We start from the raw sequence: 27387 nt of genomic DNA on the forward strand, positions 1-27387 counted from the left end.
ATTGCATTGGAAATATACTTGGTCAATAAGCAAACTTTTTGAATAGTTAATTTTACATATTCATTCCATATTTAAATACATGTTTTTGATTTAATGCGGCTCCAAATCATTTTTATGAAGCCCCATTTCAATTGATAGGGTATAACCCTTATTCAACTTCATTGGCTGGAAAGCCCTTCACGCTCACAGCACGGCAGCAAAGAAAAGGAGAAAAAAAGATTTCATTTAATTTCCGTGGTCATCCACATGAAGTAGTCTGCCTCGCATTTCGACTGCACAAGAGGCGTTAAAAAAGAACGGATGGCAAAAAAAAAAAAAAAAAAAACAGAAGTATTAAAAGGAAAATGGACTCTGCACTGAAGGGGGGCACGTGCCACGTGCCAAGTGGCAGCCTATTAGCGAGTGGCTACAACTCGACCCTGAATTAGCATGCCTTGCAAAAAGATATTATTTGTTAAGTTGCTGTCAGTGCCTTAAAAGCCTTCTCGCAGAGCGAGCCACTTGGCAGCTCTGAAGATCGGTGGGCCGCTGCTTGTGGCCAGTTCGTGGGGCATTAAACAAATATGTAAAATTGTGGGCCTTACACACCATTCACTACTGGCAAGGAGAGGAGCCAAAACGAGTTAGTCTTGAATAGCCTCTGACCTAAACTTCGTCACACACTTCTGGGTAATCAAAGCTTATGTGCCGCTGTTAGGTTTTCTGGTCAGGCTTGGAGTTGCTATCTGAAATTAGCATTTTAATTAAATCAACTGCAAGCTTCAATACCATTGGGCTCTGCAGCCTCATGTTGCACGTTCTGCACGTGAACAGACCGGAAATTACATGGGTCTTCAAATTTTTTAGACTTTGGCTTTTAGATTTTGCAGCTTAGTGTACACTGACCATCTCGAATGCCGGCAGCAGATTCCTTTGAGGCTTCTATACTCAACGGACATCTGGTGATGATTTAATAATTTAATTTTTTGCTCGCAGCTTGGTTTTTGGTGCTCGGCCAGGCCTGGCTTTGGCTTTGGCTTTGGCTTTGGCTTTGGCTTCTACGTCCGCTCGGCCCCACTCCGGGTGTTTGGTCAAACGCACGCGACTGGGGCCAGTGCGTCGCCGGTGTCCTTTTTGGCGGGACGGTGCGGCTCGGTGCTTCAGTGTCTCTGGTCTCAGCATTGGAATCCAGCGAAGCAGAAACTTGGCAAAGCAGCCGGATGCGTGGGTGGCTGGGCCGTGCCACCAAGGAGCAGGCCGCGGCACAGGCCGTAGCCGAGGCTCTGAGTGTGCTCTGCGGAGATGCCTTCAAGTTTAAGTTAGCGGAAATTGTCTGTTGTAGCGATATCCTGCTGCGTTTTACAGTCGCGTTATGAACTCCCGCTCTGTCGCTCTCCCTCTCTCCCTCTCTTAGGCTTCCCTCTTTCTCTCACGTGCGGCTTCTGCTACTGGACGCAGATGGATTAATGACAGCAACGTCTGGCGCACACTTTTGGCCCGCAGTCCTCACAGCTGGTAACTGTCTCAATTTAGATTTGGCACCTTCTCCTTCTTCTCGCTCGCATCATCATCATAATCAACTTTCTTTTTATTATTTTACTTTACTTATTTTTTTTTTTTTGCTTGTGTCTCTGTTCGCCATTGTTTTGCGCTTTGGATAAAACTTTTAATTAATTTTTCATATTTTATGCAGCAGCTCACCTGTGCTGGGTCGCCTCTGCCGTGGCTAAGGTCAGCAGCGCAGCTGAGCTGCTCGACTGCCAATTTTTTAGGGATTGCTTTTGATTTACATTGCACAAGTTACATTCTGCGAACTATACATGTATATATGTATATGTATGAGACATTAACGTAATTCTTAAGGCATTCAATTAGCAAACATCAGAAATGATGTCACGCCTGCTCTGGCATTCTCTTTCCTATGGCATTAATTGTTAACAATATCCCAGCTGCATTATCGTTCAATCAGCTCATCTACTGCTTATTTTCAAGGCACCTTTAAGACAATTTGCATATCTTATGCCATAAAGTATGTATTTAGGGAGTGGCGCTGAGTACTCCACTGGCACATATAAATTTACTTATACATGTAAAGACATATACATTGCAGTAGATGAATGTAGCTGTGTGTGCTGCAAATGCAACTGGTGCATTAATGAATATTTATAATGTACGCAGCTCCTCACTTCGCTGCTGCTCCTCACCCTGGTCAAAGGAACTGGTTTTAATTTATTCGTTCGCACGACTTTCATTTGTTTCACTTTCGACATGGAATTTTTAATCGTAGTAAACTTCGTGAGAGTCGAAATTCAAAGACATATACACACCATTGTTAGAGTGCTCTTACACACACACACACACATACATATATACGCACATTGGCATAGCAATCAACTGGCAAGGAGAAGCGAGGAAACAGAGTGGAAAACAACACAATTTCTTTACTGCAATCATTTTGTTGGGCATTTGCCAGAAAGACAGACAACGAGCGGCAGGCAAAGTGCTTCAAAAACTGAAGCTTAGTCAAGATTTTTCAACAATTTTCCAACAGCTATATTTCAATTTTTTTTTTTTCACTTGCCATCTTCTTGTTGCATTTCAAGATTGACATGTGAAGAGCTCCTCTCAGCTATTATGAACAGCAGCAGCACACTTGGTCTCCGTTGCATGTTTGCCATTCGTAATTGGGCGGGTGTGAGCCTGGACTGGCAGCTGCTCCTGCATGCCGCATGCAAGCATGCAACGCATTTGCAATCGAATCACTTGGCTCGAATTAATTTAAGGACATATTCTACTTCAGCCTTGTTGCATATTCCGATTTATTTACATTTATTTAAAGTGCATAAGAAGACGCTTAGCTTTATTAAATTATGGTCAACATTTTCATCATAATTAAGTTCCATTGTCAATCAAAATATTTTATCACGAACTTGACTGGCGTTTATTTGATTTTCGCCACGCCAATAAACATTTATTTTATTTTTTTGCTCTCTATTCCAAACAGTTCTCATAGAATTCAATCATATGGGATTAAAATCTGTGTTTATGCATTTAACTCAATTTCTATTATTTTTTTTTGCTCTCCCTCTCTTGTTGATTATATTATTATTTGATTTTGCTTAAACGAGCTTCTCGTGTATCAATTTGTGGCCTGCACCATTCCCAACTCGCAATTTAATTGGAATTTAATTCCCAACAAAGAAATGCACGTTCCAGCTTGTGTGTTTTTATTGCAATTAAATATTGTTTAAGAAAATGTGGCACGCTGCTGATATTCGGGTCTTAGAATTCAATTTCAGGCCCAAGAGCTGCTGTAAACATTGTCTAGGATTTGTCATCAGCTCATATGTAGATGCACGCACATTTATTTAAATTAATATAATATTTATATAGTAGAAATTTATTTGAGTCAAATTTGTAGAAATAAAAGAATAATTCCTCATAAATTTTAAATATGATATAAATAAATAATAAACTCTAACTGCATTACGTTTCTCCTTCTATTAAATATAATGCTCCTGCTCAATTTTCCGCCTTAACTTTCGCCCTATAAATAATATATCTGCAGGCGGAGTAAGGTCTCAGTTTCGCCTGGAACTGTTTTCCCTTTTAACTTTCTATTTCAGTTGGTGTCAGTTGTACGCAAGCATGACCTAAATAACTGTTTATCTTTATAATGATTGTCAGGCCGCAATGTGGTTGCCAGGACGAGATGCTGGGGTCGCTGGTGCTGGGGGAGCTGTTGTGATTTCTGGCGCGGTTATTGTTAAGTGCTGAATAAATAAATGTAAATTTTTCAAGATTATAAATCGTATGCAGTTGTAAACAGTTTGCAGACAAGGAAAAGCAGCTGTAGCGGGAAATTGAAAGCAGGGAGAGGTCTAAGAGAAATGCTGGGCAGCAGAAGCAGCTGAAAGCAGAAGCAGCTGAAGGCAGAGAGCTGGGAGCCGGGAGCTGGGAGCTGGGAGCTGGTGGCTGGGATGTGCCACAGTTGCATAAAATTGCATACGGAAAACTGTGGGACCACAATTTCTGGGCCAACAGCATCGATGTCGATGGTGTGTGTGCGTGTGTGTGTCGAGGCGCTACCATGTGCATCCTTCGAGGACATTTCGGTTGCGAGGCACGTTTTAAAGGCTTGATTTATGCGCACTAACTTGGATTTTACAGCGCGCTCGGCACTCGTTTCATCTGGCTCCGGCTATGGCTCCAGCTCCAGCGTCGTCTCCTCAGCTCGTCTGCCATGATTTTGTTGTTTTTCTGTGTGTGTGTGTGTGTGTGTGTGTTTTTTTCTGCTATTTTTGGAGTTCAGCTGGTCGCCGGCGCTGGCAGCAGAGCTGTCAGTGTCGTATGGAAAGGATTATTTAGCGTCAGCAGCGGCTTGCAAGCGTCTCAGCGATAAGAGCGCAGGACTAACGGCAATGGAGGCGATGCGATGCGTCGGAGGTCTGCGACCGCTGATGACGACGAAAAGCGTTCCGATCAGCCGCGTTGAGCCTTGCCAGGGTCGCTGGGAGGGAGCTGCCTGGGAGGAGTGGCTGTACAGTGAAGCCAGGCGGCACGGAAGCTGTGTGTCAGCTGTGCAGCTTCCACCAAAATATCAGCCACTTTAGCCGCAGATAAAGCTGTCGTCCTTTGTTGTGTGCAAGTGTAAGCCCGAGCGTATGTATGTGTGCGTGTGCGTTGGTGTGATGTGTGTGTGTGTGGGGGTGTGTAGGCGACATTCGGCTGTGCGGGCAGCAGTATCATAAAGTGCGCCTCGGCGAACCGAGATACCCAAAGATTTGGCAGTCCGTGCGTAGTTCTTATAAATTTCCATTTAACTTAATGTGCAGTCACATATTGCCAATGCAATGGGACATTGCGTGTATGATAAATACAGAAATTAAGCCATGGACTGAATGGATAAATGAATGAGTTTATGTTCCCCATATGAATGACTTTAGTCCACTGCTAGATAATCAGATTACCATCTGTGACTAATGAAGACTAAGTTAAAGAAAAATTCTCAGTCAGCTGTAGTTCGATTTATATATTGCTTTTCCATAAAGGCGTACATAAGTAAAATGAAAATATTTCTATAAATATCACAAGAGTTCGCAATTGGCAATTCCCCAAGAGTGAAGTGAAGTGCATAAAAATACAAAAGTTGACAAGACCTCGAGGGTTCTTCAGATCATAGGTTGGTCGTGTATGACAGCGCCAGCTGTTGGAATATACATAATTGTATATACATACATATATGTACATACATCTGTATATGTATAGCGCACGAAATATAGCTTGACTTGCGATCGAAGCTGAACCAAATATTTGCGTCTGTCATTACCAGAACCAATGGCCGATGGTCGCGAATCGGCGAGTGGGGGCTATTGAGGGCTTTATGAAATCATAAAAGTAATTAATTGATGTGTGTATGTGTGCAGGCAGAGCGTAATTGCCGGCCCGGACAAATATGCCGTGCACGGCCGTACACAATATCTGCAATCTTTCAGCTTTTGGCGAGACCCCGCGACCCCGCAACATCGAGTTACCGACCCGCCGCGCTGTGCAACCGTAATGAAACTTAACAATTACATGCTGCAAGGCCTGAATTAAATTTTGAGTTGTGGCCGGTTTTATTGCAGATGATAATTGCTATGTAATGACATTGCCCATATCGATTGGGCGCTATCCAGACGCTGGCTCCACTAGCAGCGCTCCGCATGACTACGCTTGGCGCTTTCCCGTATGCGTGCGTTACGCATTTTAATTATCCCATTGTGCGTGGTAGGAGCACATTGAATTGAATTCGTCGCGATGTTGCAAACAAATCTCTGGCTCATTAAAGAAACGGAAAGACCTCAACGAAAATGGAAAGTTAAGCCTTTATCGAAGTATGCAAATGATGGAGATAATTATTAAATTGCGCGTAATTATTAAATTGGTTTGTATTCATTATCAATAGAAAGTTGACTATCCCGTAAGAAGTACGAGTAATTTTCTCTTACAAACTATTAGAAATTTATTCACTTAATTTATGGGAAAGTTTAGATCCTCCAAACTATATCATAATGAAATTTACTATATCTGTTCTTGTCTGTCATATTTGCGTTATTTATAAGCAAGCACTGATTAACTTTTCCGTTGAGGTCTTTAAGCGACAAGTGATATATTTACATCATTTACATTTAGTCACTTATGTGCATATTGCGTGAAATGGTTTAGCAAAATACAAAAAGCAAAAGCCTCTTATACTGTTTTATACTTTATTATAATAATGTACTCATGCATCTCGTATTACGCATTGTAGATAAACAATAATTACGCACATTCAAGCACATGTAAATTAACTTTGTGTGTGTGTGTGTAGTCTGTTGGTGTCCATGGAAGCATCAGCATTTGAATGCGAGTGCTCATATCTGGCGAGTCGGAGCGGGAATGCAGGCGGGGCGGGTCATTACAGATTTATCGCAACGAAATGTAGGTGTACACGATTTATGCACACTTTGCTGAGAGCGACAACAGTAACGATGCCAACAAATCACTGCACCAAACAACAACAACAACAACAACAGCAACAATGAAGATTATATGGCATTGGCATCAAGAGGCGCAACAGCATCAGCAACAACAACAACAACTGCTGGCCACTGGCAATCGCAACAATGCCGTGCAGGGACTCAACGGGTGCGTGTGTGTGTGTGTGTGTGTGTTTGCTGATTGCCCGGCCATAATGTGCGGCTGCCCCAAAGGGCAGCCCAGGCCTCTGACTGCTCTGACTGCTCACAATTCCCACAGCCACTCCGACAACTCGACTCCACCCTCTACCCTCCCTACCGCATGTGTCGGCTGCATGAATGTAGCGTATCACTTAATGTGCGGCCAGCTTCGAGCGGAAACGGAAACGCCCCACAAATCGTGGCCTAATGATCAGCTCTCATTTAATTAATTGTTGATAACAGTTGCATGTGGCATCACCAAGCAGCACCAGCAGTAGCAGCAGCAGCATCAGCAGTCCACGTCCAGCGGCACCTGCTATGCGGAACTGCGTCGCAGGCTGTGCCGACCGCGTTGTTAACCAAAATTCAATCTCCATGATTAAGTGACTGTGGGCAGGGCTCCTAATCATATTGTAATTACCCACGAGATAAGCTAAGTTTCATATTCACTTAACACATGACGTAAACAGATTGCAAATAGATAGAAATGCTTGACATACTTATTTACTTTTTTATTTACTTCAGCACAAAGCTTTATTTAACTTGGAAATTATTTTCAAGCAGAGCTTAAAGTCTGGAATTTCTATAAGAAAATACATTAATCTTTGTTAATTCGCCTTTATCAATAAAATATAATAAAAATAATTCGTTTTAATGGGCAATTTCAATGTGATAAGTGCATTAAATATTTATTTAATTTTAATATAAATAATTAATTTCATTTACCATTTATCCCAACATTAAATTGCTTTCATAATTGCAAAAGTAAAAAAAAATAAATAAATAATAAAAATATGTATATATATATATATATATATATATATATATATATATATATATATATATATATATATATATATATATATATATATGTATATATATATAAATACATTATAAATGAATAAACAAATGCTCCTAAGTAAACTCATCATTTATTTGGTTTGATGGGTATGAGGGCTTGTTTGTGTGTGTACTTGGGTTGGCTCGCTCAAGTTGGGCCTGTTAAGAGATCATTAAATGGGGCAGGCGGGCTGGGCTGGTGAGGGGCCGCACAAATTGCAACAATTTGGTAGCGCCTCGCTCCACATGCGCATCAATTGCAACAACTTTTATAAACTGTTTCAACTCAAATTATATTTACGAGAGACCGCAGAAAAATTGACAAGGCGCTGGCTGCTGGCTGCAACATTTACGAAATGTGCCAGACAGATATGCCAAGAAGCCAAGGCACAGCAACAAATTGTGGCACTGCATATGAGGGGTTGCTTCAAGCTGCCAGTGGCACAAAGCAGAGTTCCGAGCTCCGAGTCGCGAGCTGCTGCTGTGCGCTGTGCGCTGTGTACTGGTGCGATTGTGGCATGTGGCATGCGGCATGCAGCATGGGGCATCATTAAGCGCATAATTTTTGGTACTTAAAACTTCAGCAACGTTTCGCAGTAACAACAGCTGAAACAACAACAACAGCAACAGCAACAACAGCAGTAACGGCTGCAACAAAAAGGGCAACAAACGTTGCCGCTGAAAGAGACGTAATTTTTAATAGTTTTCGCAATTAAATCGTAAAATTTAACAACTTTGCGCAGTTCTTAACGAAATTGCATTGGGCGCAAGTCGCCAAAATCTGACACTGATGCATTTCCGGTTAGCTCTAGCCTAACTTTGCCAGCTCCGATTGCCCCTCTCTGTTACTCTCTCTCTCTCTCTCTCTCTCTCTCTCTCTCTCTCTCTCTCTCTCTCTCTCTCTCTCTCTCTCTCTCTCTCTCTCTCTATTTCGCTTTATCTGCCGCGTCGTCTGCGTTCAGCGCAATGAGAATATCGCAAAGTTTGCTTATTTTCTTTGGCTGTGCTCTATTTGGATATTAACTTTATGTTTTCCTTCATGCAGATCTTAAAATTAAATGCACTTATAAAGCACTTATATAGCTGGCGCAAAATAATATAGAGCAACTTTCATAATAATATTTAGTATAAATATAAAACTGATTGGTTCCATTCATTATAGTTTGTTTAATTTTGTAATACTTAGCAAATAAATTTAAAAATAAGATAAGAATGTATTTAAGTTTGTATTTCATTTCTGTTATTAATCAAATTTGTGTTAGCAAACAAAGTCAAGCAAAAGATTGTAAATCCTGCGACCACAAAGGCCTGTGCCAGGAAGAACCTTCGGCTCGCATTAAGCCATAATTTATATGCGCAATGCCAGAGCCAAGAGCCAAGAAGTAAGCGCAGCAGACATATAAACATACATACATACATACATACATCGATGCTCTTCTGTCCGGTTCAAAATTCAAATGGGCCAGCTGTGCACGGCTGTTGTTGTTGCTGCTGTTGCTGCTGGCTCGGCTGCTGCTGCGCTCTGCAGCAGGAAGGTGCAATTTATAGGAATTCCATCAATTCTGGAACCATGCTCTGCGCCGTTCCAATTTCAAATCGAAGGCATCCAACTGTGCTGTTTGACCCGCACCGTATGGCAATAGGAAGCAGGCAGCGGCATCACTGTTCGACAAGTCACCCGCACCAGCGCCCAGCCATGGCGACCGCCAGCCCCCAGACCTGACCTGGCCTGTCCTGGCCTGGTCTGGTCAAGACCGACCGCTCATCATAAATACAAAGCAGGCAGCGCTTTGTCAGCTGGCCCGCTCTGACACTTTTATTGGCTCTTGTGTCGCTGAAAGGTGCTCAGCAGCGATATGCCAGCAGCATCCTGCAGCATCCTGTGCTCAGTGCTCTGTGCTCTGTGCTGAGCCCCGCCTCTAGGCCAGTCCATCGCTTTGTTGGACAACGCAACGCACGTCTTTGTGCAACGCAAATGAAATTGAAAATTTTTATGATGCCAATGTAGGGGCGCACCCCTAGCAAAGAGGTGGCACTCGGTGGTTCAACTGCCGCTGCTGCTGCCGCTGCTGCTGCTGCTGCTGCTGCTGCTGATGCTGCTGGCGCCGTAGGAATTTTGAAAATTTAAGAAGCTGTATAAAGTTAGTTAATCTGCTGCTGATTAAGATGCCCCAACTTCTTGGCATTTACGGCATCGAGGGCCAGGCCCGTATAATTTTAATAGTCTCCAATGGGCGACACGCGCTGCTCCGATTTCAGCCCCATCGTCAGCCCCATCGTCAGCTCCGTCATCAGCTCCAGCTCCAATGTTTATGACCGTTTGCTCCTTAACCGAAACTACAGCTTAAATATTTTGCGCCAACTGAAGCCCAGCCGAGCGCATTTCCACGCGCTAAAAGTAGCTGGCAAGTAACAAGCTTAACCGCAAAACTTTTAAATAAACTTTTGTTGCTCGTCGTGCTGTTGTTGCCTGCAAAATAATTCAGAGTGCGCCCGCGCGAGCGGCATAACTATAACTTCCGATTCCGTTGCCAACCAGGGGGCCGATGGCGGGGGTCTGGCAAGAGTTACGGCTGGGGGTGCGCCATGTAATACAGTTAAATATAAATTCAAAAAATATATAGAGTTTGTGCAACTTTTCACGCTACTCCGCACTTGCCCCTCCGCTTGCTGGCTTGCGCTTTTCTAGCTTGCTCTTTTTTTTTTTTTTTTAGCATTTTCTTTCTTGCTTTATTTTATTTTCTTACTCGTGCAATTTGCATGAGCGGCAAACACCCACGAACAACTAACAAGTCCTGCTTGACGGCAGCAGCACCAACAACACCAACAGCACCAACAACACCAACAGCAACAACAACAACAATGGGAGTGGCAAGCAAACTTCCGGCTGATGAATAAGTGTCTGCGTGGTCATATGACTGCGAGGGGGAGTGGCCGAGGGGCGTAGCTACTATTGCCATAGCTGCTTGTTTGCTGTGTGTGCGTGTTTAGTTTGTTTGACTGTAAAAAATAAAACAAAATAATAATAAAAACAACTTCCTAATTGCGAAAATAAAAATCAACAACTGCCACAGCAGCAGATACAAAATACAATAACAACAACAACAATTCAGTGGCAACAATGGGCAACAATCGAGCTGATAAAACTGAAAACTTTCATTCCAAAAATCTGTCATTGTGTGTGTGTTTGCATTTAACATCAGAAGCAACTGAGCGCTGTTACATGGTTTTACAGAGCTTGCGTATGTTAACAGATGATCTGCAGAGTCATTTAACAGTGGCCTGATGTCTCTGTCTAGCAGCGTTGCCAGATCGCAATTTTACTCAATTTCACTCCGCATACTCTAGAGTCGATTCCATTGTATTCTCAGCAAATTCTCGTTAATTAATATTTGTAACTGTTATTCTATAATGCAAACAAATTTATTTGATTCAAAATCAGAAAGCAGAGCCCATTGTGGCGCTTGGGTGGCATTGGCGTAGAATCGCAGCTGGGCATAAATTTAACGCCGAACAACTCGGACTTCCGCTCTGACCGAGCGCCATGTTGTTATGCAGACTGTGCGGACGTTGCTGGGCCGCAATGCTCCCTCAGTCCCTCATTTTGGCTGTGTGTGTGTCCGCGTGAGTGTGTGTGTGTGTGTGTCTGCGCGTGTGTACGAATACGGTTTAACAAAAAGTAAATGGGCCCAGGGCTCACAGCAGTGCCGGCAAACAAACAAACCAAATGAAGTTATACAAACTCTGATAGCGGCAGCAGCAACAACAAATAAGCAACGCAGCTAGTCCCGAGGCTTGAAAAAATGTCGGCTCATATTAATTTGTGCTATCTCAGTGACGTTTTACATGCGTATTATTGTTGTTGTTGCTGTTGCTGTTGTTGCTGCTGCTGATATTGCTGCAATTGTTGTTGCTGTTGCTGCTGTTCGTTCGCGTGCGCAGTTCTAGCAATAAATTTGATTTGTTTAGCAATTTGTTGCATATCGCATTGCGCATACGCCCCGTGCATTCATCTACACGCAGTCACGTCTGTCGTCATTGCTGCTGCTGCTGCTGCTGCTGTTGCTGCTGTTGCTGTTGCTGCTGCTGTTGATGCAATGTCTACTGCCGCTTTATCCCGCGTTTGTGCAGTTGCTTTAACAATGAATAACGTGTGTTGTCTCTGTTATTTTTTCTCTTTTAGCTAGCAACTTTATGCGACAGTTTATGCACTACAACTGGCAATAATTTATGGTGAAATATGTTTCTATACACAAACTGATGCGCATCACTGTCTATCTATGCATGCGTGCGTATGTATAAGTGTGTGTATGCTTAATTATTCCATTCCATTGGACCAACTTATATATTTATTAGCAGAAAATTAATAAATAAAACGAATAATAACTGTATGTTTTATTTATGGTTTTCAATTTTCATAGTAGTAGAATTATGCATTGTTTATTGAATAAATAAATAATAATATTTACGTATGCATGAGTCTTCCCGTTCATTGTTGCATAACACTTGGGGCCAAAATGCATTCAACTCAGATCTTTTGCGCTGTGGATGTCGATGCCGATGTCTTTCTCGTTTGTATGATTAATAATAATTTGGCATGTACTTCATTTTAATTATTACTCAAATAGGTCAAAGCCGTTACAATATAAGTACCGAGCTGTGCCAGCGATGCTCGTAATTAAGAACTCGTGTTATTAAACAATTTTCGCTGGCCAGAGACGGAACGAGGGGGGGGGGGGGGGGGGTGATCAAGTGTGTGGCGGGGAGGGTCGGTGGCTAGTGGAAAATGCGCTTCAGTGCTTGTCGCCACCCGCGTCATTAGCAACGCTTTGTGTGCAAATTTGATTTCATAACATTTTGTCAGTGGCCTCGCCTCGATTTGGCGCCTTTACGATGCACATAAATTTGATGACCAAGTTGAACTTATAAATACTTATAAATACTTGAAACTGTTGAGCGCAACTATGTCGCCACAGCCAAGATAGCTGACGATGAAGTTGACAAATCTGATCAGCATGTAGACGAAAGTGGGAGTGGAGATGCCGGAGGAACCCTTCTTTGCCAGGTCAGGATTCATTAGAGCTTCCCTTTTAAGGCCTATCACATATAACTCAAATATAAATATAATAATTCCTCTCACCTATTGCTAATGCAGCGATATACCTCTGCCTTAATCGCAAATTACATTTCCACTACAGCTTAAACAATTTAAATGACATTAGGCACTGCGCAGCAGCAGAAAGCAAACGCAATTCACATATCACACTCCAGTAAAACAAATATAAATATCTAGATGTGTGTGTGTGTGCTCGCAACAGCTAAAGCAAATGGTGAACAGAAAAGACTCTGCCCGAGGTGAAAAAGGAAAAAATAAATAAAACTTCATATCTGATTGAATAATAATGTGTGCTCAAGGACTTAATGGGCTGCTGCCAGCAGCTGGCTCAAGCAGGTCTCCAGCGTCTAGCTGGGCCAGGACAGAGCCAGCCTCTTGTAGTATTCCTATTTTTGCACTCTACTTTCTGTATCTCTGCTGTAAATAGCACTTGTTTTGAAGAAAAAACTGCAAAACCCCGAATGGTTAAGGCTTTGCGTCCAACGGGGAATTCGATGTTTACCTGACGCTGATTGCTAAAAAGTAAGGAAAACCATGTTAAAGTCAGCACAAGCGAACTACTTGTAAATAAGCACGCGCATACATACGCACACGCACACATATGCAGGCATTACAATACATTGACAGCACAGCAGAAGGTGAAGCAAAAAAATTGAATTCTCTTATCGCACGTTTTCAAATTAACCCAAAGCACCAGCCCCACAGGGCTGTGCGTCAAGCTTATTTAAATTTGCTCCATCCCACAGCCCCCTTTTGCAGCCCTTGCATGCTTGGCACCCCTAGCACTTTGCTATCATCATTAGCAGCACATTTGGATAGATACCTACATACGAGATCTTTTGGTATTTACCGGCAAGCAGAGACCATTGTGAATAAAAAGATAAAAAATAAATAAATAAATGAGAAACCGAAGAAGGGTAAACCTTAAAGAGCATTAAACTTCTTCTCATATGACTCTGTTCTAAATTGAAGACATTTCTGAAATGTAATGGGAATGTTAACTCTCTCTCTCTCTCTCTCTCTCTCTCTCTCTCACACACACACTCAGGTATATATATATATATATATATTCTACATATATATACACTACCTCTTGTAAATTGTTATATAAACTTGTTCTGTTTCTCTCTCGTTCTCATTTGCTCTCACTCCCTCTCTGTCCCCATTTATATAATTTACCTGTTGAGGTCGTTACTGACACGCCACTTCAAACCAAATGAGGGGATTTGCTGATAGGAAAGTTCGAATTTAATTTTTAACAATTCAAGCACATCTTAACGCCCAAACTTAAAATGATTAACGAGGCAAATGAACTGCAAAGCAGTCGATACGCATGGTAAAGTGAATCGGCAGCACTGTCACTGTCACGGTACCTGATAATGATATTAGTTAATATTATTAATATTATTATTATTATTATTATTATTATTATTATTATATATATATATATATATATTTTTTTTTTTTTTTTTTTTTTTTGCAAATCGAAGCTATTGAGAAAAAACTTACTGATATGGTGGAACATTTTCCTTAAATTGTCCTGGAATATTTCCAGCTGGTAAATATCTTGCGACAATCAAATATACAGTTTTTCTGAAATAAATTTTTTAGGTTTGACATGAATCTTTCTTTCTTTTTTTTTTTTTTTTTTTTTTTTTTTAGGAGAAATTCAGTTTTACTTTTTATTTGCAATCATGCCAATACCAAGGGTGGTTGTATTTTTCCAAATCATTTGCGTAAAGAGTCTGTAGTCTTCGGAAAATTCAGGCTTGAAGGCCTTGTATAAAACTCGCTCTGCGTTAAAAATTTTAACAGCCTTTTTGTAGTCATACGTTATCAATATATTTTCCCCATATTTTCCGTTAGCTTCCGAATACGCAGTCTCTTTATATCTTAGCTCCTGCAATTCATCGCATATCGTTACACAAATAAATTGTCATTGTAAATAATTCAATAAATTGGTATACTTCGGCGTATTTTTTACATTCATGGCATAGAGCTCGATCTAAGACTAGAGGGCCACACCCATGATTCTTGCGCGCCTTGTTATGCTCTGCTAAAAGTTCTTCTTCCATTCCTCCTAAGACACACTAAAGTAAAAAAAAAAAAAAAAAAAAAAAAAAAAAAAAAAAAACGAGGCAAACTATGACAGCTGCTGCATAATTAAACTTACTAAGAATGATGAAGCTGATATCCACAGCCCGAGAAACAACACAGCTCTTAGCATCTATTAAATAAGAAACCAGAAATTGGAAACTGGAATTTTGTTTCAAAAGTTAAATGATGGAAAAAAAAGCAATACATACAAAATTATTGGCCTACTGAGGCTTATTCCCAAGGGGAGTTGTATTGTTCTAGCTCAACAGTTACTCATGCAGTCGAAAAATTATACTTTGTTACTTTATGCCGCCATATATAGAAAACTACAATAATATATAGACAGAAAAGTACTTTCAGCTTACCTCATGTGCACCAGAATTTGCCATCCTATTTCTATCAAGTTTGACGGCAATCATATACTTTTTACTAACGTAAATTCCACTCTAAGAAAATCGTCTTCATTTACTTTTACACATATGCATGTATTTTTAATAGTCTCGCTCTTCCCTTCCACATAAATGTAATAATACCAGCGCTAAAAAAAATGTCAAGTGGTTTATACTTCGGCTGCTTGCCCTACCAACCATTTTCCTCCTGTTTGTTGACATAGAGAATGTAAAGGGTATGTTGGGTTTCAATGAAATATCAATACTCACGGCACATTTTCGTTATAATGATTAGCGATATTGCCTCTTGGCTTATATCTTAAAACAACGTAATAATGATGATCTTCCCTGTAAAAGATTGCCTTGTAAGATATTCATAGCTTTGAAAGCATAATTTTTACCTCTTAGCGGCGCCGATTCCAAAAGTTGAACTGTTTTTCCAAACCATTTGAGTAAAAATCGATTTTTCATAAGGTTTCAGCTGTCCTGTAAAATACTTCCGACGTAGTTTGGTCCACTCGAGAGAGCAGTGCTCTGGAAACATGCTTTTATGCACGATTTGACCGTAGTCGGCGGACTCATTGTAAGTATCTTTGCCTTTATTAGCGACAAGCGTCTACAAATTCTCACATATGTTACGGTAGGTCTGTTGGCAATTTAAAGAATTCTACGTACTTTGGCATACGCTGTACAGTCGTCGGAGAGAGAGCGATCCAGTTTGAGCTCTGGGCCATCAAATTCTTTGCGCAAATAGTTGTGCCAAAATAGCTGCTCGCTTTCAAAGTCGTCAAAATCTACAGCAGTTACTATGGTTGGCTTTTGTTCTGTCTGCCTTTGCCGGTGTCGTCTATAGCCCCATCCATTCTATCCAACAATAATTGAAACAGTAACCAATTAAAGCTATATTTAAACGAGTCTTACGGCTAAAACAGGCATCATTAGCAATAAGTACAAAAGAAATTCGGATGATCTCATAGCAAAATTTTGAAAACGAAAATTTCTGTCAGACACAAATTGAAGTATGAATATGTTACAAAATGTGAATGTTTGATTGTATATTTTGTTTCGATTTAATCGATATATATTAGTTTTCTTTGATATTTGCTTACAATAAATACAATAATAGTTACAATAATAGTTACGAGACAAATACAAGCACATCCATAAAAGTATAACAGGGCTAAAAAAGTATAACAGGGCTGCTCTCCCTGTCTTCGTACATCCCCCTGCTTGATATATAGAATGTCAAATATGTTTAGTTTCGTTGAACAATCAAAACTTACGGTATATTCTGGGAATATAGCCCTGGAATATTGCCCTTCGGCTTATATCTTGCTACAACGTAATAATAATTGTCAGCCCGCCTAGCGGTGTCTATCCCGAAAGTTCTGGTGTTTTCCCAAATCATTTGAGAAAAAATCTGTTTATCTTTACGATGCAACTTATATCTAAAATAATTGAAGCGCAATTTGATCCAATAGAAATAGTTGTATCACCACAGTTATCAGATTCAATGAGTCTTTTCGTATATAGTTGATCCAAAATAGCTGCTCAGTTCCAAAGTCTTCTAAGTCTGCAGCAATTACTATTGTTGGCTTGTCTCTCTTCCGTCTATATTGTGGATTGTGGGCAAACCATGTACCATTCTATCGAGCAATAACTCAAATAATAATCAATGTAAGCTGTAATTAAATGAAACATGCAACTAAAAGCGGCATTGTAAGCAAGAGGTATTTAATTAATTTGAAAGTTCTCATATTAAAATTAAGAAAACGAAGAGTTTTCTTTGACCATAAAATGAAATGTTTCGATGTATGTATGTATGTCTGTTTTTTCCCATTTGATATGCTTGGTGTGCAAATGCGATTCCCGTAATTGCAAAGTATAATAGCTTATGTGTTGGGCTCACAGCTTCATCATTAGTGACTGAAAGTGTAATATTTTAGTTTTCAATTCGGTCTACATATCCACAGTGCTAAATGTATCGCTACACATCCCGTCACTTGCAATGTATTTCCAGCCATTTGTGTTGAACAGGAAAGGGTATCTGCAGTCGGTCTTGTTTAGCGAAGTAAATATTGAACTGAATTATGACGTATAGACAAGTTTAAGAAAACTTTTATTCCATGGGTCCATTAATAATTGTTGTTATAGGTTGAGAATAGACGCTTTAACAGCTATATAAATAATTATCAGTGAAAGAGCTGCGACAAAACAGTTGGGCGTCTGTATGGAGCATTGGCTGAGGATTTAGAATGGAGATACAAAATATACTTGCTGAACAAGATAACCAGATCAAACATACTTAAATAGCGGTTTAACATTGTCCCTAAATTGTCCAATCTCATTGCCAGGAGGGTAGATTTTGACAACTACGTGAATCATATCTTGTAGGCTAAAATGAGAGCTTAACTTATGCTTCGCGTATAAAGTTAGCTATCATACATACTCGGAGCAATACCCAATACCAATGTACTTTGATGATTTCCAAATCATAAGAGTGAAACGCGAGGGCGAGTGGTGATCGTAGTCGTAGTTGGCCCCTTCGTTGTACCATTCGCTTATACATTTCAAGGGCTTCAGTGCATGGCAAGTGAGATTTGAGAATAAATGAGGTTCCTCAAAAGGAATTACACGTGCTTCCTTCCGCTGGCATAAGCGCTGAAAATATATCGTAGATCGTATATCGAGTTATAAACAAAAAACAAAAATTAACATACAACAGCTTCTTCCTGAGCTAATTTCGATATTCTTTTATCAAGAATGAGGGGGGGACTGTCGTGTAAGTCGCGGTAAGCATTAATTGATTCCAGGAAAGCGAGTCTGAATTGCTCGTCGGATTGGACACTCAACTGTGAGAAGTTTATGGCTCAGAAGTGCCCTTAACAGATTAACAATTAAAAATACATGCTACAATACCAACAAAATTAATAGGACACTATGAAATAACCAAACCTTCCCAAAATACATGGCGTGATGTAGTCAATTTTTCATTTTTTACTTTTTTTATATTTTTTTTTTTATTTATTTATTTATTTTCTTTTTTTTTTTTTTTTGACATCTGTATAGGAGTGTTGTATGTGATTACTTTGTTCTAAATTACGATATTATTTTGCATAAAAGAAATATACATCTATTTACCGTATAATTCACATTCCGATATTTTTTTAAAGAACTTAAATAATAACTTTTGTTTTGACTCTGTATTTTATTTTTTTCTCCAATGTAAACCCAAGAGAACAAGAACAAGTTTATAGCCTTTTGAGGAGACTGTGTTGAACTTTTTTTTCTTTTTTTTAAGTAAGATAATAGCAGACATTATAAAAATGAATTTTATAAAAAAAAAGATAGTATTATTTAAAAAGCTTTAGAGTATTTTGAAATACAAGTATAGTATATACACCAGATTCATTATTTACTTAAAGTCGTTTGGAAAATGGCTTAAGAGTTTGAATTAACTTTTGCAATCTATTGAAATATATTTTTAAAAAATAATAATAATAATAATAATAAAAAAAAAAGGTCTAAATGTATATGTTATCAGCTTTTGGCTCACAAGTAAGAATTCAAATATTAAATTCAAACATATATATATATATATATATATATATATATATATATATATATAACATATATTATTAATTCATGTTTTCCATGATTCAATTTGAAATCAATAAAGTATCAAATTCAATGTGTAAAGGGTTTTTTTTTTTTTTTTAATTAATGGAGATGTCATTATGTTGCATTCTCTATATATTGTACCTCCTTACTAAATATCTTCAATTCTCTCTAAGTTATTCTTGAATCTTCTCAAGCGAGCCACGAATATTTGTTTTCTTTCCATGGACGCATTACGAGTAATGCATTTTTGCATTAAGGTTCTTAAATGCTCATCGCGCTGCCATCCGGCGTTTGACTAGCTGACGGATTACCCCAAAGCGCTGCCAGTGGGTCGTCACAAAGGGTCGTTAAGATGGCACCCAGTAGTTTGGTGGAGGATTTCAATTATTATGGCCGGAGCAGAGGATAATGCGATGCTTTCTATACACAACGACAGCAGGATAACTCTATTACTGTCACACACACGCAGACGTACACAAACACAGATGCACATACGCACATGCTGCATGATATACAATTTTTTTTTTTTTTTTGCTAGTGTTGAGGAGTTTTGCCAATAAATGATGGCGAACAGCCCAACGAGCGTCAGTGCTCCATATCCAGTGTCCTGGGATTGACAGTTTCCATGTGCACTTGCGTATGGCTGTGTGTGTGTGTGTATGTCTGTGTGTGTAAGGAAGAGTGCTGCACGATGGATGAGTTGTTGCCGCAACGCATGTGGCTGATGCTTTGGGCCATCATTGTTGACAACAATATCAGTGACAGCCACTGCAACAACAACTGCAACAACAACATCAACAACAGTTGGCTAAAACGCGATTGTCAGTTACTCTGTCCTCTATTGGTCTCCGCTGTAAAATGTCAATTTGGGGACCGTGACGAAGATTTATTGTGTGCCGCGCCTCATTTTGATGGGCGTGCTTAAGTATCCCAAACGAATATATGTGTTTATACACATATATATTTTTATATACATACACACGTATATATTCCTCTATTCCTCATTGTACAGTCATATACTTAACATAGCTGTATAGTAGATGTACTATATACATATATACTTTGCTTGAGATGCAGTATTTTATTTCTCAATTGACCAATGGATTGACAATTGTGGTCAGTAAAAGCATTCACAAAAAAAAAAAAAGAAAAAAAAAAAATTGAACTAGTCTGCATATTGTATGTCCCCATCGAACACAATGAACGAACATGAGAAATAAATCCTAGAGTTCTGTTAGCTCTTCGACATGCAGTAAAGATAAAACAGGTGAATTTAAGTAGCAGTTAGAGCAAACTTTTACACCATTCAAATGGATATTCCGTGGCAGAGAGACAGGAAATCCAAATGTCTACAGGGCATGAATAAATCATTGCGCCTGATGTATACATTGCCATACTACTAATTCACTTAACCACTTTTTCTACTCGAAAATCATCCAAATTATTTTAGTGTCAATCTATTAGATCCCTCTAGAGCCTCCCTTAAGGGCAATTCAAATTGAAGTCAGCAACTCAAATAATTTATCCCCATATATGGATTATTCAAAGTTTACCTCCTATCCAGAACAAACTCAACTTGTTGCGAATAAGGGTAAGGGCGAATTGTTTATATACTGAAATTCCATTTTTTGTGTATTTTGATACTATGAATGTTATATGTATGTATGTACGTATGTATGCATGTGCATATGTAGTTCATAAATTTCTTTTTCGACATATTTTATTTTTACATAACAGCACAAAATCTAGCTATGGATATTTACAAAAGCTAAACTCATTTCATTCCAATCGAGTCAGTCGAACTGCACTGCACTGCCTCACACACACACACACACACACACAGCGACAACATGCTGGGGATATTTTTCGCATATACTGCGTTGCTCCACAGCGCATTCCATATGTATCCAGGGCGTTTAGAACTTTACACCGTTGCACAGGCTGCGTGGCCTCTAAGCTCGCCCGCTGCTGGGCTGAGTGGCTTCAGCTCCAGCCCGCCCTCCAGCCACACCCACAGCCACATGCACATGCACGGCTGGTGGAGAGACGGTGCCCAAGAGGCAGCCGTGACCGACATTCGATGAATTGACCAATGAAACTTGTTATTTTTGTGTGCAACAGCGCGTTTCATTTGCCGCTCTGTGAAGGGGAGAGTGGGGGACGGGGCGTGGGTAAGGTCAGGCTAGGCTGATGGGTAGACAAGTTGCCTTTGAAAGTTTTTCGTTTTTCGCTTTTAGGTAGTTTTTCTGCGAATCGACAGACCACGTCTGTTTCACCTGTTTCACCTGTTTGTCTGTGTTGCAGTTGCTGTTGTTTGCGTATTATTGCCCCTAGATGGGAAATTGTGTTTATTTGTGTTTGTGCGTTGGCGTGTACAGGTGTTTGCATTCGTGTGCGCAGGTGAGCGTGAGCTTAACGCTGACAATTGTGATTTCGCCGTGGCTATGCGAGCGGGTACGCAATCACAGCTTTTAATTAGATTTTTTCTTATCGACCTCAGCTGAATGCTTTGTCCAAGCCATAACAAATATTCTCATATAAATGCAGTCTACTAGTCTAGTCTACTTTACATTCGAAGTAATTCACAAAGCTAATTCGCCTCCAACTGCAGAGCACCTGCGGGTCAAGCGGTTGCCTCGTACGCTCTCTGAATGATTGCTTATTTAATTAATTATCATAAAACCCCTACAGCATTTGTTGTCCTGTCCATGCACTTTTCAGTGTCCTTTTCAATTCGCATTAAGCTTGTTTGCTGCTCGCATTGGCGTTCATTATGAAGATGAATTGTTGCCACTGCATCTGGGTCGCCATCTGGAACTGGAAATAAAACGTAGCACACATGCCCAAGTGTTTGCCCTGCCATGCTGTCCCCCTCTCTAGCACACCTCTGTCCCCTGCTGCGTGCTCAGGTGCTTGGCTCGTGTCTGTCTGTGTGTGTGTGTGTTTGCGTTTTCATTGGTTAGTTACGTCTGGGTTAAGTGCTCCTTAAGCGCTTTAGCAAATGCCATTCATTGTGCATAGAACACAGAGCCGCCGGCCTTAGCAGCCCCAGCTGTTGGACAGCTCTTCAATACATTGCGCATAACCTAATCAAAATTAATGAGTCGAGCTTCTCTAAAGGCAACAGCCATAATTGCCACAAGAGCTGCGAGAATACCTTAAATTAAACTTGGAATATTTTCTAAAGTCTTAGATTACAGAAAATAAACTTCATCTATATAAGAATCCTAGACTCTTTCTCAAATGTCTCATATGGAAAACTTCCAGCAGAAGACACCGATTGAGTACCGAATTTGTAAATTCTACAATGGGATTGACTCTGCTTTAAAGTTCAACATTCGATCTACACATTTTTTCGTTTGGAAAAGCCTTAGTTTGTTTTAGATTTTCCAAGAAAATAGTCTATATTAAATTTGCAATCAACAACTGTTTATCACACTTCTTGTTTTTATTTTTCATTTGCGATGGGAAAGACAATGGAGTCAACAGAATCGTTGCCTACTTGCAGGGCGCCCGGACTGCCCATCTGTGAGCCGGAGGATACCCACGTATCCATAGTAGAACAAGTGTCCTTCAGAAAAATTGAGCCACCAATACCACCGAAGACTCTACATTGCGACAGTATTGATAGGGTTGATGAGCTGGAGGATGCGGATGGTGAGGGAGAGGAGGAGGAGGAGGAGGAGGCAAGTGCTGGCCAGTCAACGAAGCCCGAGGAGCCGGTGGAGCTCGAGCAGATAGAAGCCGAGCTACTGGAGCAAAAGAACGCCGTTGATCTCATCGGTAAGGAAATCGCTTTGGACATGCCGGAATGTCCGTCGGACGACTCCTGCGTAAACATGGAGCTGGAGCTGCAGCGGGGCAAGGTCCATCCGCACATATACAAGCTGCAGCAGGAAAACCACCTGCTGCGCCAGCAGCTGAGCAAGGCGCAGCTCAGCTGCAAGGCCATCGACCTGTCGCTGAAATACCTGCGCAACAGCCTGTGCCGGGACCTGAAGGCGGGAGCGATCTTGCAGCGCCGCCTGGACGAGCTGAACTCGTTCAAACTGAATGTGGAGCACGAGCAGGCATTGTGCAGGCAACGCTACCATCATCTGCAGAAGGTCAAATACGACTGGGTCGACTGCAAGGCCTACCTGAAGGAGAGCGCTGAGCACACCCAGCGGGAGATCAAAAAGTTCGTGATGAGAGCGGAATATACTCAGCCCAAGCTCGACGCCCTCAAGCTGCTCCAGGGGGCCAAGCGCAGGGCCATGGACTTGCACTACGATCTGACCAACAAGATGACCAGGCTTGGCCAGCGGCTTGGCTCGGTCGCTGGCTGGCGCGAGTCGAAGAATATGCGCCGCTTCAACTCCGACATCTCTCTGTTTATTAAGCGCAACGAGCATCTGCTTGTCAAAGAAAAGCATTAAAACGAAATCTGTGCGAAATGTGCTCGCTGAGGCGCGGAAGGGGGAAGTGGCGGGTGTGGGGGCTGTGCCATAAGGGCGTAGCAGAAACGATCTAGCGTTAAGCAGCAGTTCATTTGCATTTGTCGCAGTGAGGGAAGACAGGGAAACGCCTTGATTGTGTTATTCTTCCAGTCGGGGGCGTGTGCTTGACCATTTGCAACCACGTGACGCCAGCTGCTCCAAATGGCGCCATTTTTTGTTGTATCTGTTGGTGTTTTGGGTTGCTCTCGCTGTTGCTGTTTCTGTTTCGGTTTCTGTTTCGGTTTCGGTTTTTGGGGCCTGACAGCAAAATGTATTTAGCATAAAAATTTACGATAATGATGCCAACAACATGGCCAACAACCTCAAAGGCCGCCTGTCCACTGCCACCTGCCTCCCCCCTCCCCCTGTTGCCATCTCTAAATAGACAAGCATTTGGCGACAAAAAGGACAACAACAATCGACACACGAAGTAGAAGAAGAGATAAAAAAAATCATCAAACAAGGCTTAGAAGAGGGGCGTCAGCTTTTGGGGCGTCTTGCGGTTTGGGGCAAATGTCATTGCTCTGTTAACGCAAAAAGTTAAATTAATATTTTTCACACTGACGCAAACTTTGCGCAGATATTTTTTCCATTTAAATTGACGAATTTTGCGGGTTTTAACCGCCGCGTCAAAGTCAACTGTTGTCACATTTCCCCTCGCCCCAGCCGGTTCCCTGCCATTCTCTCCCATTTTCATATCTCACATTTCAGAATTCATATTTCATATTTCGTGTTGCTTGTTGCTTTTTGCTTGTTGCTGGGATTTTTAAAGCAGATTAGCAAAGTTTTCGGCAGTCATTTATTTAAACTTTCCTTTGACGACACCGCAAGCTCCACTAACGGGAAAATTGAGAAGTGCTTGGATATGCTGAGGAGGGGTCCTTTGTATCAAAACATTTTTTATCTTCATATCAAAATAATCAAACAAGTCTGAGAATTATCCATTGAGATGAGCTATAAATATTTTGCCAGCTTCAAACAATTTCAAGAGATGAACTTTTCATATAAGAAGCATACAAAAATAAATAAGTAAATCTTTTTATAACTTTTGGCACAAACTTTACGAATAGTCCGAGGACGGAAGACGGAAGACGGAAGCAGACGGAAGACGGAAGCAGCACAACATGCTCTGTCAAAATGTTCATTGGAAAATCGTTTTAATTGACAACACTTGAGAATTTGATGCCATTAGGAGTCAGGGCTAAGCTGAGCAAACTTTTCCCATGCCATGGAAGAGGCGAAAGTTAAGTTTTTGCCGGGAGTGTGTGAGCTACCTATATAAGGTTAGTTTCTCTATGTATCTCTTACATGCTTGACATGCATCGCAGAAATCTGACATGTGTCGTGGATGATTTACATTATGTGTATGTTTGGCTCAACTTTGCGTGCCTAGTTAGGCCAGAGTTGTTGCTTTATGAATGAAAAGTATGTTGTAAGACGAAGCTGTGTGGGAGGCCACAGCTGTAAGTCCAAATGGAACGATTAAAGAACTTGAAAATGAGGCTTAAGGCATGCAAATATTACAATAACAAATAAAATCATTTGAAGGTTTGTACTAGGTTTTAGTGTCTTTACCAGAGATTTTCTTTTAAATTATTAAAATATTCTGTAAACCTGGAATTATATATAATACAGGCTGTTTTGACAGCTTCGACAGCCGAATAATCTTATATATAAAATTCTCGTATATATATATTTTTATTTTCTGCATGTATTTGTTCTTAATCCTGGATTGACTGACTAGATCATATTGTACGTACTGAAAGTCTATTTATTATGCATGAATATGTATATTAAATTGTTTAGACTGTGACAGTATGGAAGTGCAGGGAATCCTCCGCCAGACAAAATAACAGAGCAGAGCACGCTGAGTCAGTGACTTCGAATACATTTATATGTGTGCATCTTGCATATATGTACATACATATATTCACATATGTATATAAATATAAATATACGTCTGCCTGACTGCATATGCGTATGCATATATGCATATAGTGTGCATACCTTGTAGTTGAAAAAGCCGGCGTAAGTGGGCCTTGGCTGAGGGAGTTGTGATAAAAAATATAAATAAATGCTGCAGAGTCCATGCATTTTGGTATTTTATTTTGTCATACAAGAACACACAAACATACACACGCACACATGTAAACGCAACTGCACCCACTCACTGGAGTCTAGAGCTAGTTGGGCCTGACTTGTTCATGCATGCCTGCATATTCTGTGAGTGTGTGTGTGTGTGTGTGTTTGCACTAGTGTATGCGTGGCATTAGAGGACATTTTTTTCATTCAATTGAGAGTCAGTGGCTGCAGTCGGCTTACGCGACATATGTGTGTGTGTGTGTGTGTGTGTGTACCCCAGCCTTATCCGCTCACATTCGTACCCATCTTATGCTGCTGCCCCTGGAGCCGCGCTCCGCAAATGCGTCTATAAATTATTCATTTCGTTTGAGATGTTTGATGTGGCATTGCCTGGGACTTCTTTAAGGATGCGCTACACACATCCTGAAGTCGACCGCTGTGGGCCACGACTTGAGTTGGGTGCAAACGGGCACCTTTGCCCGCATTTCATTGAATTCATTCATTTTTTAGCAGCTCTTGCGAGCGACGGATGCTGCCAAGCCACTTGCCTTTCTCTCTCTCTCTTTCTTTTGCCTGCAATTGTTGCTGTTGTTGCTGTTGCTGCTGCTTGCCACAGCTTTGCATAAATAAGATAAACACGAGTGTGCGCAAGACACACACACATGCACACACACACACACGCACACACATACATTCGCCCGTTGCATCTTCGAGCATCTTGCAAGTCGGACTCGACTGATGTGATTTATTTTGCACTCACTGTTTGCCAAAGTAAAATTGATTGAAGCGTTTGTTGGCGCGCCAATTGATTTGCACTATTGCATTTGCCCGCACTTACAACCTAAAATCTCTACGTAGCCTCTAGCTTCGAGTTGGCCTGGCCTCCGTCTCCCCTCTCCTCCCTTCCCTCGTCGAGCATTGTCCCATTTACATTGCTTGAATTAGCTTTGGTCAATTTGGTTTCGCCTGGTCGAACATTGCATTGAGCCAGCTTTTGCCACTCCTTCGGCTTACTTACAGGAGTATATAAAGAGTGCACAGTAGAGCTATAGCAGCGCTCGATGAAGAAGATAAAAGCATTGTTGGGAGAGGTAAAAAAAATGAAAATAAAAGAGTGCTTTATTCCTCCACACAGGCATTTTATTTAAATAATAATTTAATCTTGATCTTAATCATGAAAAACTAAAGATTTCATTTAAATAAAATTAATCAATTGATTTACATAAATTATTGTTGTTAAGAGCATTCTGCCGTGCCTGAAGTAGAAATAGCTCAACTAGCTAATGCCAGCCAACGTAGCTGAAGTCTTAAGCCAATTAAACACAGATAATTAGCACTCAATTGGCCACTTAATTATTAAATTGGACAATTACGAATGATTTGTGTATGTGTGTTGTTTATTTGTTTATTTTATTTCATTGGCTGTCAATTGGCTTGGATGGGATTTAATTGCTGTCGAGCGCTTGTTAAATGCCTTTGCACTTGAAAGCATTGACGTCAGCTGCAAAAATGGCAACAATTCATCACACGCCGTGCTGTATGTGAGTTTATTAAGTGACGCTGATGGTTATTGAAGCACAGCTGGCACATCAACACCTGGCACGGGCACAGGTACAGCTACAGCTACAGCAACAGTTACAGGAGCTGGGGCAGGGCTGCCAGAGCAGCACCATATGAACCGGGCTGCAGGCCGCATAAATCTTGCCTGTCAACTGCACAGCAGCCCAAATAGACGGAGCAGAGCAGAGGGCCGCCCATAACAGAAGACGGCGAGCGCGTTCCGCCAGACATAGATAAAACAAATAATTATGCAGTATATATTATATCAGAGTCTCGTTTTGTAAGTATATAGGAAGAAGAAGAAGAAGAAGAAGAAGAAGAAGAAGAAGCGGCAGCAGCAGAAACAGCCGTGACACGCAACTGCAATGCCATTCCATTTTATGAATGGGCATTTATCATAATTAACAAGTAAGAAGGCTCCAGTCGAGACTGCTCGACTAGGAGATACCCTGAACCCTCTAAGCTGATATTCTAATTATTCTGCACCTCTTTTATGCACACATACATACACATGCATCCACACG

At 40.8% G+C, this 27387-nt stretch overlaps 3 protein-coding genes across 9 annotated transcripts; 1 reads left to right on the plus strand and 2 right to left on the minus strand.

Moving 5' to 3' along the window:
* Positions 1–13861: 13861 nt before the first annotated feature.
* LOC108610259 (Golgi-associated plant pathogenesis-related protein 1-like) lies at positions 13862–16198 on the minus strand. Of its 7 annotated transcripts, XM_089476360.1 has the most exons (7): positions 15099–15216; positions 14943–15035; positions 14810–14863; positions 14604–14726; positions 14316–14536; positions 14146–14229; positions 13862–14009 (listed from the first exon to the last, which is right to left on the minus strand). In XM_089476360.1, the coding sequence occupies exons 3-7, from the start codon at positions 14861–14863 to the stop codon at positions 13892–13894; spliced, it is 600 nt and encodes a 199-aa protein (XP_089332486.1). In that variant the 5' UTR covers positions 14943–15035; positions 15099–15216; the 3' UTR covers positions 13862–13891. The 7 variants fall into 7 exon arrangements, 3 of the variants coding, with proteins under 3 accessions (XP_089332486.1, XP_089332485.1, XP_089332484.1); XM_089476359.1 differs by lacking the exon at positions 14943–15035 and having other exon boundaries at positions 14810–14892; positions 15099–15239; XM_089476358.1 differs by lacking the exon at positions 14943–15035.
* A 641-nt stretch (positions 16199–16839) lies between these two features.
* On the minus strand, positions 16840–18233 carry LOC108611009 (Golgi-associated plant pathogenesis-related protein 1-like). The gene is made up of 5 exons (XM_089476361.1): positions 18042–18233; positions 17843–17974; positions 17572–17783; positions 17428–17517; positions 16840–17364 (listed from the first exon to the last, which is right to left on the minus strand). The coding sequence occupies exons 1-5, from the start codon at positions 18090–18092 to the stop codon at positions 17271–17273; spliced, it is 579 nt and encodes a 192-aa protein (XP_089332487.1). The 5' UTR covers positions 18093–18233; the 3' UTR covers positions 16840–17270.
* A 3810-nt stretch (positions 18234–22043) lies between these two features.
* Positions 22044–23179, plus strand: LOC108610121 (uncharacterized). Its single transcript, XM_018001984.2, has one exon. It carries the CDS (start codon positions 22208–22210, stop codon positions 23159–23161), a length of 954 nt encoding a protein of 317 aa, XP_017857473.1. The 5' UTR covers positions 22044–22207; the 3' UTR covers positions 23162–23179.
* The last annotated feature ends 4208 nt before the right edge of the window (positions 23180–27387 follow it).

This window comes from Drosophila arizonae, chromosome 2 (genome assembly GCF_054131065.1).
Source record: "Drosophila arizonae isolate 15081-1271.41 chromosome 2, UAZ_ARI_1.0, whole genome shotgun sequence".
NCBI lineage: Eukaryota > Metazoa > Arthropoda > Insecta > Diptera > Drosophilidae > Drosophila > Drosophila arizonae.